This window comes from Oncorhynchus clarkii, chromosome 14, assembly GCF_045791955.1.
Source record: "Oncorhynchus clarkii lewisi isolate Uvic-CL-2024 chromosome 14, UVic_Ocla_1.0, whole genome shotgun sequence".
Taxonomy (NCBI): Eukaryota; Metazoa; Chordata; class Actinopteri; order Salmoniformes; family Salmonidae; genus Oncorhynchus; species Oncorhynchus clarkii.
This window is the reverse complement of record NC_092160.1, coordinates 39,999,329-40,011,828: the sequence shown is the minus strand read 5'-3', so window position 1 is coordinate 40,011,828 and position 12,500 is coordinate 39,999,329. Positions and strand designations below refer to the sequence as shown.

The window sequence follows — 12,500 nt, the reverse complement described above, 5'->3', positions numbered from 1 at the left end:
GTAAAAATCTGTCATTCTGCCCCTGAACAAGGCAGTTAACCCACTGTTCCTAGGCTGTCATTGTAAATAATAATTAGTTCTTAACATACTTGCCTGGTTAAATAAAGGTAAAATAAATAACATGTTTGCCCATCCCTGTTGTTATGACGTTGGGCTGTGGATAAGGTTTATGACGCCCTCATAAATACCTTTCTTGACTCTACTGAAGGACTCTTGAATAGCCTTTGTTACACATAGAGAGTCTGGGAACATCAAACGGTGGGGGGAAGGAACCATATTTCGGTAACCCAACCAGTGGAAAATATGCGTCGGTACTTAATGAATATGATGTCAGTTCGGTTGTCATCTGAGACATTGTGACTGATGACAGGACGACCTAAACGGTATCTGGGAAAGTCTACACATTCTAGTTATCCGATTCACATAGAATTGTTGTGCATTTTAAATGTTTAAATATGACACTATTTGTGAAAAGATTCAATTTAATTTTAGCTTCCAAATGAGAGATTTGGGTTTTCATAAAGTTAGAGCTCTGCTCAATCAGTGGCCCGCCCCTGTGAAGAGACATGGGTTATAAACTATGAAACACACCCTTCTCACCCTCCACTATATAAGCCCTTGACGAAAATGTAACTATCTGTTCCGAGGATGTGAGGACGACGGTCCCACATTAAAAGGACTAACATATCAACTACAGAACTAAGCTAACCTCAGCGTGAGCTTTGGTTGTGAATGGTATGAACTTTGAACTCTTTCACTAAAGCAGTGAGACATCCTAGCTGTTGAGCTAGCAACAGCAGCTGTAAACGTGGGCTAGGAAAGGACGGACAACGAACCCAGTCTAACACACAACGAAGATACTACAACGTATCCAATTTACCACCAGAGACATTCTTCCGAGGACAGGAAGATCTCTGTTGGCCAACAAGACCAGCATATATGACCAACATACCGAAGAGCAGTTTAGAGTAAATATTTATTGCAATTTCCTTTTCCAAATGGGCGGTAATTTAGAATGCATAAGATACTTTATTTACGATAGCATGGCTTCTCCCTTTTCCCTCAGTCTTCCTGCTCTTTCACTCAAACCCAACCCCATTTTCTTTGTGTAACCAACTGTCATATCTGTTCCGTCCGCTAGGGACATTTTCCTTTATGACATCATTTGTAATCAATGTATGATTCATTCTGTGTAATTAGTTAGGTATTTAGTAAATAAACAATTTAACCCAATGTTGTATTGCTGATTCAACTTGTTAGCCAGGGTTTGTGAAGATAACCAAGAATTCTACGATGTTCAGATGAGACTGAAATAAGGTGACGATTAACGTTGACTGCTATTGATGTAAAAGATTACCAGGTCTTTAAGAGTTTATTCAGAAGATAACAGCTCTATAAACTCTCTTCCGTGGTGCCCTGACTTTCTAGTTAATTACATTTACATGATTAGTTCAATCAGGTAATATTAATTACAGAGAAAGGATTGCATTAAGAGTGTGTTAGTATCCAGGGTGTGTTAGTATCCAGTGTGTGTTAGTATCCAGGGTGTGTAATACTGAGTGCGTTAGTATCCAGGGTGTGTTAGCAACCAGGCTGTGTTAGTCACCAGGGTGTGTAATACTGAGTGTGTTAGTATCCAGAGTGTGTTAGTATCCAGGGTGTGTAATACTGAGTGTGTTAGTATCCAGAGTGTGTTAGTATCCAGGGTGTGTAATACTGAGTGTGTTAGTATCCAGGGTGTGTTAGTATCCAGGGTGTGTAATACTGAGTGTGCTAGTATCCAGGGTGTGTTAGTATCCAGGGTGTGTAATACTGAGTGTGTTAGTATCCAGGGTGTGTAACACTGAGTGTGTTAGTATCCAGTCTCACCTCCCTCCATCTCTCATGGCCAGAGGATGCTACACTGCTCCCTCTCTTCGCCCTCATTCCCTCTCTCTCTCTCTGTGGGTGTGATGCTGCGTTGCCCTCTGTCCCTCCATACATCCTGTTGTTAGTCCACACACACTCCTCTCCTCACACAGACCTAGAAATATCCCCGGGCAGACACACACTCACACAGAACCTGCCACACACACAAACATGCTCACTCTCTCTCTCTCACAGAAATAGCCACATGCACATTTGCAGCCTCATCTCCCTGTATATGAAAAAAGAAAAAAATGTTTTATACGCAACAAAACTACTAAACTTTCTAGTACTACAAAACGATCTTGAATTACACAACTTTCTAAACGAATAAACTATCTAGAACTACAAAACGACAAATCGATCTAGAACTCCAACACTCAGACATTATTTACAGATAGCCAGGGGCACACTCCAACACTCAGACATTATTTACAGATAGCCAGGGGCACACTCCAACACTCAGACATTATTTACAGATAGCCAGGGGCACACTCCAACACTCAGACATTATTTACAGATAGCCATTGGCACACTCCAACACTCAGACATTATTTACAGATAGCCAGGGGCACACTCCAACACTCGGACATTATTTACGGATAGCCAGGGGCACACTCCAACACTCGGACATTATTTACAGATAGCCAGGGGCACACTCCAACAATTAGACATTATTTACAGATAGCCAGGGGCACACTCCAACACTTAGACATTATTTACAGATAGCCAGGGGCACACTCCAACACGCGGACATTATTTACAGATAGTCAGGGGCACACTCCAACACTCAGACATTATTTACAGATAGCCAGGGGCACACTCCAACACTTAGACATTATTTACAGATAGCCAGGGGCACACTCCAACACTCAGACATTATTTACAGATAGCCAGGGGCACACTCCAACACTCAAACATTATTTACGGATAGCCAGGGGCACACTCCAACACTCTGACATTATTTACAGATAGCCAGGGGCACACTCCAACACTCAGACATTATTTACAGATAGCCAGGGGCACACTCCAACACTCGGACATTATTTACAGATAGCCAGGGGCACACTCCAACACTTAGACATTATTTACTGATAGCCAGGGGCACACTCCAACACTTAGCCATTATTTACAGATAGCCAGGGGACACTCCAACACTCAGACATTATTTACAGATAGCCAGGGGCACACTCCAACACTCTGACATTATTTACAGATAGCCAGGGGCACACTCCAACCCTCTGACATGATTTACGGATAGCCAGGGGCACATTCCAACACTCTGACATTATTTACAGATGGCCAGGGGCACACTCCAACACTCAGACAATATTTACAGATAGCCAGGGGCACACTCCAACACTCTGACATTATTTACCAAAGATGCATGTGTGTTTAGTGAGTCCAGCAGATCAGAGGCAGTAGGGATGACCAGGGATGTTCTCTTGATTTTCCTGTCCTGCTAAGCATTCAAAATGTAACGACTATTTTGAGTTGTCAGGAACAATACATGGAGTAAAAAGTCCAATATTTTCTTTAGGAATGTAGTGAAGTAAAAGTAAAAGTAGTCAAAAATATAAATAGTAAAGTACAGATACGCCAAAACACGTCTTCAGTAGTACTTTAAAGTATTATTACTGAAGTACTTTACACCACTGAAAACTACTAAACTATCTAGAACTACAAAACGACACAAAACTATAAAACTACAAATCTGTCTACAACTATAAAACTACTAAAATATCTAGAACTAACAAACTACAAAACTGTCTACAAATACAAAACTACTAAAATGTCTAGAACTACAAAACTGATTAGAGCTACATAGACCGTGTATGTGCGTGTGGATTTTACAGGCTGGGTTGTGTGTGTGTGTTCAATTACATCACTGAGAGTGTGTTCAACTACACCACTGAGAGTGTGTGTGTTCAACTACACCACTGAGAGTGTGTTCAACTACATCACTGAGAGTGTGTTCAACTACACCACTGAGAGTGTGTTCAACTACACCACTGAGAGTGTGTTCAACTACACCACTGAGAATGTGTTCAACTACACCACTGAGAGTGTGTTCAACTACACCACTGAGAGTGTGTTCAACTACACCACTGAGAGTGTGTTCAACTACACCGCTGAGAATGTGTGTGTGTTCAACTACACCACCGAGAGTGAGTGTGTGTGTGTTCAACTACACCACTGAGAGTGTTCAACTACACCACTGAGAATAGTTTGATGGTGAGCCTTCTATGCAACAGGTGTTTATTTGTAAATGTTTCTTGTTGTTTGTTTATTTGTTACCGTTGACGATGAGTATGATGGGGATGGTTACCGTTGACGATGAGTGTTATGGTGATGGTTATGGTGATAGTTACCGTTGACGATGAGTGTTATGGTGAAAGTTACCGTTGACGATGAGTGTTAAGGTGATAGTTACCGTTGACAATGTGTGTTATGGTGATGGTTACCATTGACGATGAGTGTTATGGTGATAGTTACCATTGACGATGAGTGGGATGGTGATGGTTATGGTGATAGTTACCGTTGATGATGAGTGTTAAGGTGATAGTTACCGTTGACAATGTGTGTTATGGTGATGGTTACCATTGACGATGAGTGTTATGGTGAAAGTTACCGTTGACGATGAGTGTTAAGGTGATAGTTACCGTTGACGATGTGTGTTATGGTGATGGTTACCATTGACGATGAGTGTTATGGTTATAGTTACCGTTGACGATGAGTGGGATGGTGATGGTTATGGTGATAGTTACCGTTGACGATGAGTGTTATGGTGAAAGTTACCGTTGACGATGAGTGTTATGGTGATAGTTACTGTTAACTATGAGTGTTATGGTGATAGTTATGGTTGTGGTTGTGTTTTACAGGTGTGGGTGTGTCTTACAGGTGTGGGTGTTTGTCTTACAGGTGTGGGTGTGTCTTACAGGTGTGGGTGTGTCTTACAGGTGTAGGTGTGTCTTACAGGTGTGGATGTATCTTACAGGTGTGGGTGTTTGTCTTCCAGGCGTTGGGTGCTGTTGAGGCCACAGGGGCTCCATGCCCTCCACTGCCAGGTGATGTTGGGGGCGGGGAGTCCGTATCCTGTACAGATGAGGGTCTGTCTGCTGCCACGACTATACGGGTTAGAGGGTGTCGCTATTTCCTTCTCATGGATCTGAGGGGGGACTGGGGTGGGGTGGGGGGGGGGGGGTAGAATGACGGGGGGAGACTCTAATCAGGGTATCAGACCATGGTCAAATACATAAATCTAATATTAACAAATGCTTGATATAGCTTGAACCTTTTGGGAATATTCCATTTGATTTATTGAACCTGGCAACTAGAGTGTGTGTCTGTTCACATACACAGCTGAGAATGTGTGTTCAACTACACCACTGAGAGTGTGTTCAACTACACCACGGGAGTGTGTTCAACTACACCGTTGAGCGTGTGTTCAACTACACCACTGAGAGTGTGTTCAACTACACCACTGAGAGTGTGTTCAACTACACCACGGGAGTGTGTTCAACTACACCGTTGAGCGTGTGTTCAACTACACCACTGAGAGTGTGTTCAACTACACCACTGAGAGTGTGTTCAACTACACCACTGAGAGTGTGTTCAACTACACCACTGAGAGTGTGTTCAACTACACCACTGAGAGTGTGTTCAACTACACCACTGAGAGTGTGTTCAACTACACCACTGAGAGTGTGTTCAACTACACCACTGAGAGTGTGTTTTCAATTACACCACTGAGAGTGTGTTCAACTACACCACTGAGAGTGTGTTCAACTACACCACTGAGAGTGTGTTTTCAATTACACCACTGAGAGTGTGTTCAACTGCACCGCTGAAAATAGTTTGATGGTGAGCCTTCTACCCACAGGTGCTTTGTTTATTTGTAACTGTTTCTTGTTATTTGTTTATTTGTTACCCTTGACGATGAGTGTATTGGTGATAGTTACCATTGACGATGAGTTTGATGGTGGTAGTTACCGTTGGCGATGTGTGTGATGGTGATAATTACCGTTGACGATGAGTGTTATGGTGATAGTTACCATTGACGATGAGTGTTATGGTGATAGTTACTGTTGACGATGAGTGTTATGGTGATCGTTACCATTGACGATGAGTGTTATGGTGATAGTTACAATTGACGATGAGTGTTATGGTGATAGTTACCGTTGACGATGAGAGTTATGGTGATAGTTACCATTGACGATGAGTGTTATGGTGATAGTTACCGTTGACAATGCTTGTAATAGTTATACAGTTGAAGTCAGAAGTTTACAAACCCCTTAGCCAAATACATTTAAACTCAGTTTTCACAATTCCTGACATTTAATCCTAGTAAAAATTCCCTGTCTTAGGTCAGTTAGGATCACCACTTTATTTTAAGAATGTGAAATGTCAGAATAATAGTTGAGAGAATGATTTATTTCAGCTTTTATTGGGGCAGAAGTTTACATACACTCAATTAGTATTTGGTAGCAGTGCCTTTAAATTATTTAACTTGGGTCAAACATTTCGGATAGCCTTCCACAAGCTTCCCACAATAATTTGGGTGAATTTTCGCCCATTCCTCCTGACAGAGCTGGTGTAACTGAGTCAGGTTTGTCGGCCTCCTTGCTTGCACACACTTTTTCAGTTCTGCCAACACATCTTCTATAGGGTTGAGGTCAGGGCTTTGATATCCTTAAGCCATTTTGTCACAATTCTGGAAGTATGATTGGGGTCTTTGTCCATTTGGAAGACCCATTTGGACCAAGCTTTAAGACTGATGTCTTGAGATGTTTCAATATATCCACATAATTTTCCTACCTCATGATGCCATCTATTTTGGAAAGTGCACCAGTCCCTCCTGCAGCAAAGTACCCCCACAACATGATGCTGCCACCCCTGTGCTTCACGGTTGGGATGGTGTTCTTCGGCTTGCAAGCCTCCCCCTTTTTCCTCCAAACAGAACAACGGTCATTATGGCCAAACAGTTTTATTTTTGTTTCACCAGACCAGAGGACATTTCTTCAAAAAGTACGATCATTGTCCCCAAGTGCAGTTGCAAAACGTAGTCTGGCTTTTTTTATGGCGGTTTTGGGGCAGTGGTTTCATCCTTGCTGAGCGGCCTTTCAGGTTATGGACTTGTTTTACTGTGGATATAGATACTTTTGTACCTGTTTCCTCCAGCATCTTCACAAGGTCCTTTGCTGTTGTTCTGGGATTGATTTGCACTTTTCACACCAAAGTACGTTCATTTCTAGGAGACCGCGTCTCCTTCCTGAGCGGTACGACGACTGTGTGGTCCCATGGTGTGTATACTTGCATACTATTGTTTGTACAGATGAACGTGGTACCTTCAGGAGTTTGAAAATTGCTCCCAAGGATGAACCAGACTTGTGGAGGTCTATACTTTTTTGTTCTGAGGTCTTGGCTGATTTATTTTGATTTTCCTATGATGTAAAGCAAAGAGGCACTGAGTTTGAAGGTAGACCTTGAAATATATCCACAGGTACACCTCCAATTGACTCAAATCATGTCAATTAGCCTGTCAGAAGCTTCTAAAGCCATGACATAATTTTCTGGAATTTTCCAAGCTGTTTAAAGGCACAGTCAACTTAGTGTATGTAAACTTCTGACCCACTGGAATTGTGATACAGTAAAATTTAAGTGAAATAATCAGTCTGTAAACAATTGTTGGAAAAATTCCTTGTGTCATGCACAAAGTCGATCCTAACCGAATTGCCAAAACTATAGTTCGTTAACAAGACATTTGTGGAGTGGTTGAAAAACTATTTTTAATGACTCCAACCTCAGTGGATGTAAACTTCTGACTTCAACTGTTGTTATCGTTGACGATGAGTGTTATGGGGATGGTTACCGTTGGCAATGAGTGTTATGGTGATAGTTACCGTTGACGATGAGTGTGATGGTTATGATGACAGTTACTGTTGACAATGAGTGTTATGGGGACGGTTACCGTTGGCAATGAGTGTTATGGTGATAGTTACCGTTGAAGATGAATGTGATGGTTATGGGGATGGTTACCGTTGATGATGAGTGTGATGGTGAGTCTCCTCTCCAGCGGGGAGGCGGTGTTCTTGAGGAGGACGGTGTAGTTCCCAGCATCCTCAGGGTGAACGTCTCTGATCTCTAAGTTATAGTGCTGATGGAGACGCATCCTGTTGAACTCTGGACGACGGCTGATCAACTTCTCACCTTTATACCTGAGAGAACATCCAAACAAAAAGGAATACAAAGTTGAACTTGATATAGCAAGGTATTGTAGCAAATAAGTATTGTAAAATACATGCATCAGAAACAGGGTTCACTTTGGGATTTGTCTGATCAACATCAGCAAGCTAGAATAGCTAACTGCAGCAAAATATCTAGCTAGCTGATTGGCTAAACAGAATGTCAGCACGCTTTTGTCCAGCAACAAACCTGGTTCTGAAAGATGAATTTAGAGGGCGTCCTCACAACAAACCTAGTTCTGAAAGATGAATTTAGAGGGCGTCCTCACAACAAACCTGGTTCTGAAAGATGAATTTAGAGGGCGTCCTCACAACAAACCTAGTTCTGAAAGATGAATTTAGAGGGCCTCCTCACAACAAACCTAGTTCTGAAAGATGAATTTAGAGGGCGTCCTCACAACAAACCTGGTTCTGAAAGATGAATTTAGAGGGCCTCCTCACAACAAACCTAGTTCTGAAAGATGAATTTAGAGGGCCTCCTCACAACAAACCTAGTTCTGAAAGATGAATTTAGAGGGCGTCCTCACAACAAACCTAGTTCTGAAAGATGAATTTAGAGGGCGTCCTCACAACAAACCTAGTTCTGAAAGATGAATTTAGAGGGCCTCCTCACAACAAACCTAGTTCTGAAAGATGAATTTAGAGGGCGTCCTCACAACAAACCTGGTTCTGAAAGATGAATTTAGAGGGCCTCCTCACAACAAACCTAGTTCTGAAAGATGAATTTAGAGGGCCTCCTCACAACAAACCTAGTTCTGAAAGATGAATTTAGAGGGCCTCCTCACAACAAACCTAGTTCTGAAAGATGAATTTAGAGGGCGTCCTCACAACAAACCTGGTTCTGAAAGATGAATTTAGAGGGCGTCCTCACAACAAAGTGACAACATTATGAAGACAAATGTTCCATATCAGATAGTTAATGTTCCAGATGGTTAATGTTCCATATAGTTAATGTTCCATATCAGATAGTTAATGTTCCATATCAGATAGTTAATGTTCCAGATAGTTAATGTTCCATGTCAGATAGTTAATGTTCCATATCAGATAGTTAATGTTCCAGATAGTTAATGTTCCATATAGTTAATGTTCCATATCAGATAGTTAATGTTCCATATCAGATAGTTAATGTTCCATATCAGATAGTTAATGTTCCATGGCAGATAGTTAATGTTCCATATCAGATAGTTAATGTTCCATATCAGATAGTTAATGTTCAATGGCAGATAGTTAATGTTCCATTTAGTTAATGTTCCATATCAGATAGTTAATGTTCCATATCAGATAGTTAATTTTCCATGGCAGATAGTTAATGTTCCATGGCAGATAGTTAATGTTCCATGGCAGATAGTTAATGTTCCATATAGTTAATGTTCCATGTCAGATAGTTAATGTTCCATGTCAGATAGTTAATGTTCCATGTCAGATAGTTAATGTTCCATGGCAGATAGTTAATGTTCCATGGCAGATAGTTAATGTTCCAGATAGTTAATGTTCCATGTCAGATAGTTAATGTTCCAGATAGTTAATGTTCCATGTCAGATAGTTAATGTTCCAGATAGTTAATGTTCCATGTCAGATAGTTAATGTTCTATATCAGATAGTTAATGTTCCATGTCAGATAGTTAATGTTCCAGATAGTTAATGTTCCAGATAGTTAATGTTCCAGATAGTTAATGTTCCAGATAGTTAATGTTCCATGGCAGATAGTTAATGTTCCATGTCAGATAGTTAATGTTCCATGTCAGATAGTTAATGTTCCAGATAGTTAATGTTCCAGATAGTTAATGTTCCATGGCAGATAGTTAATGTTCCATATCAGATAGTTAATGTTCCAGATAGTTAATGTTCCAGATAGTTAATGTTCCATATCAGATAGTTAATGTTCCATGTCAGATAGTTAATGTTCCAGATAGTTAATGTTCCATGGCAGATAGTTAATGTTCCATATCAGATAGTAAATGTTCCAGATAGTTAATGTTCCATGGCATATAGTTAATGTTCCATGTCAGATAGTTAATGTTCCAGATAGTTAATGTTCCATGTCAGATAGTTAGTGTTCCATGTCAGATAGTTAATGTTCCATGTCAGATAGTTAATGTTCCATATCAGATAGTTAATGTTCCAGATAGTTAATGTTCCATGGCAGATAGTTAATGTTCCATATCAGATAGTTAATGTTCCAGATAGTTAATGTTCCAGATAGTTAATGTTCCATATCAGATAGTTAATGTTCCATATAGTTAATGTTCCATATCAGATAGTTAATGTTCCATATCAGATAGTTAATGTTCCAGATAGTTAATGTTCCATGTCAGATAGTTAATGTTCCAGATAGTTAATGTTCCATGTCAGATAGTTAATGTTCCAGATAGTTAATGTTCCAGATAGTTAATGTTCCATGGCAGATAGTTAATGTTCCATATCAGATAGTTAATGTTCCAGATAGTTAATGTTCCAGATAGTTAATGTTCCATATCAGATAGTTAATGTTCCATATCAGATAGTTAATGTTCCAGATAGTTAATGTTCCATATCAGATAGTTAATGTTCCAGATAGTTAATGTTCCATGTCAGATAGTTAATGTTCCATATCAGATAGTTAATGTTCCAGATAGTTAATGTTCCATATAGTTAATGTTCCATATCAGATAGTTAATGTTCCATATCAGATAGTTAATGTTCCATATCAGATAGTTAATGTTCCATGGCAGATAGTTAATGTTCCATATCAGATAGTTAATGTTCCATATCAGATAGTTAATGTTCAATGGCAGATAGTTAATGTTCCATTTAGTTAATGTTCCATATCAGATAGTTAATGTTCCATATCAGATAGTTAATTTTCCATGGCAGATAGTTAATGTTCCATGGCAGATAGTTAATGTTCCATGGCAGATAGTTAATGTTCCATATAGTTAATGTTCCATGTCAGATAGTTAATGTTCCATGTCAGATAGTTAATGTTCCATGTCAGATAGTTAATGTTCCATGGCAGATAGTTAATGTTCCATGGCAGATAGTTAATGTTCCAGATAGTTAATGTTCCATGTCAGATAGTTAATGTTCCAGATAGTTAATGTTCCATGTCAGATAGTTAATGTTCTATATCAGATAGTTAATGTTCCATGTCAGATAGTTAATGTTCCAGATAGTTAATGTTCCAGATAGTTAATGTTCCAGATAGTTAATGTTCCAGATAGTTAATGTTCCATGGCAGATAGTTAATGTTCCATGTCAGATAGTTAATGTTCCATGTCAGATAGTTAATGTTCCAGATAGTTAATGTTCCAGATAGTTAATGTTCCATGGCAGATAGTTAATGTTCCATATCAGATAGTTAATGTTCCAGATAGTTAATGTTCCAGATAGTTAATGTTCCATATCAGATAGTTAATGTTCCATGTCAGATAGTTAATGTTCCAGATAGTTAATGTTCCATGGCAGATAGTTAATGTTCCATATCAGATAGTAAATGTTCCAGATAGTTAATGTTCCATGGCAGATAGTTAATGTTCCATGTCAGATAGTTAATGTTCCAGATAGTTAATGTTCCATGTCAGATAGTTAATGTTCCATGTCAGATAGTTAATGTTCCATGTCAGATAGTTAATGTTCCATATCAGATAGTTAATGTTCCAGATAGTTAATGTTCCAGATAGTTAATGTTCCATGGCAGATAGTTAATGTTCCATATCAGATAGTTAATGTTCCAGATAGTTAATGTTCCAGATAGTTAATGTTCCATATCAGATAGTTAATGTTCCATATAGTTAATGTTCCATATCAGATAGTTAATGTTCCATATCAGATAGTTAATGTTCCAGATAGTTAATGTTCCATGTCAGATAGTTAATGTTCCAGATAGTTAATGTTCCATGTCAGATAGTTAATGTTCCATATCAGATAGTTAATGTTCCAGATAGTTAATGTTCCAGATAGTTAATGTTCCATATCAGATAGTTAATGTTCCATATCAGATAGTTAATGTTCCAGATAGTTAATGTTCCATATCAGATAGTTAATGTTCCAGATAGTTAATGTTCCATGTCAGATAGTTAATGTTCCATATCAGATAGTTAATGTTCCAGATAGTTAATGTTCCATATAGTTAATGTTCCATATCAGATAGTTAATGTTCCATATCAGATAGTTAATGTTCCATATCAGATAGTTAATGTTCCATGGCAGATAGTTAATGTTCCATATCAGATAGTTAATGTTCCATATCAGATAGTTAATGTTCAATGGCAGATAGTTAATGTTCCATTTAGTTAATGTTCCATATCAGATAGTTAATGTTCCATATCAGATAGTTAATTTTCCATGGCAGATAGTTAATGTTCCATGGCA

The 12,500-nt window shown here is 39.2% G+C and overlaps 1 protein-coding gene across 1 annotated transcript in view; it reads right to left on the bottom strand.

The window, feature by feature from the left end:
* LOC139366104 (vascular endothelial growth factor receptor 3-like) overlaps window positions 1-12,500 on the bottom strand; it is a 196,729-nt gene that overhangs the window by 91,837 nt on the left and 92,392 nt on the right. The window contains exons 9-10 of the mRNA XM_071103203.1: window positions 7,945-8,123; window positions 4,902-5,085 (exon numbers count right to left, since the gene is read on the bottom strand). Of these exons, the coding sequence (XP_070959304.1) occupies window positions 4,902-5,085; window positions 7,945-8,123 (363 nt within the window). The remainder of the gene's footprint in view (window positions 1-4,901; window positions 5,086-7,944; window positions 8,124-12,500) is intronic.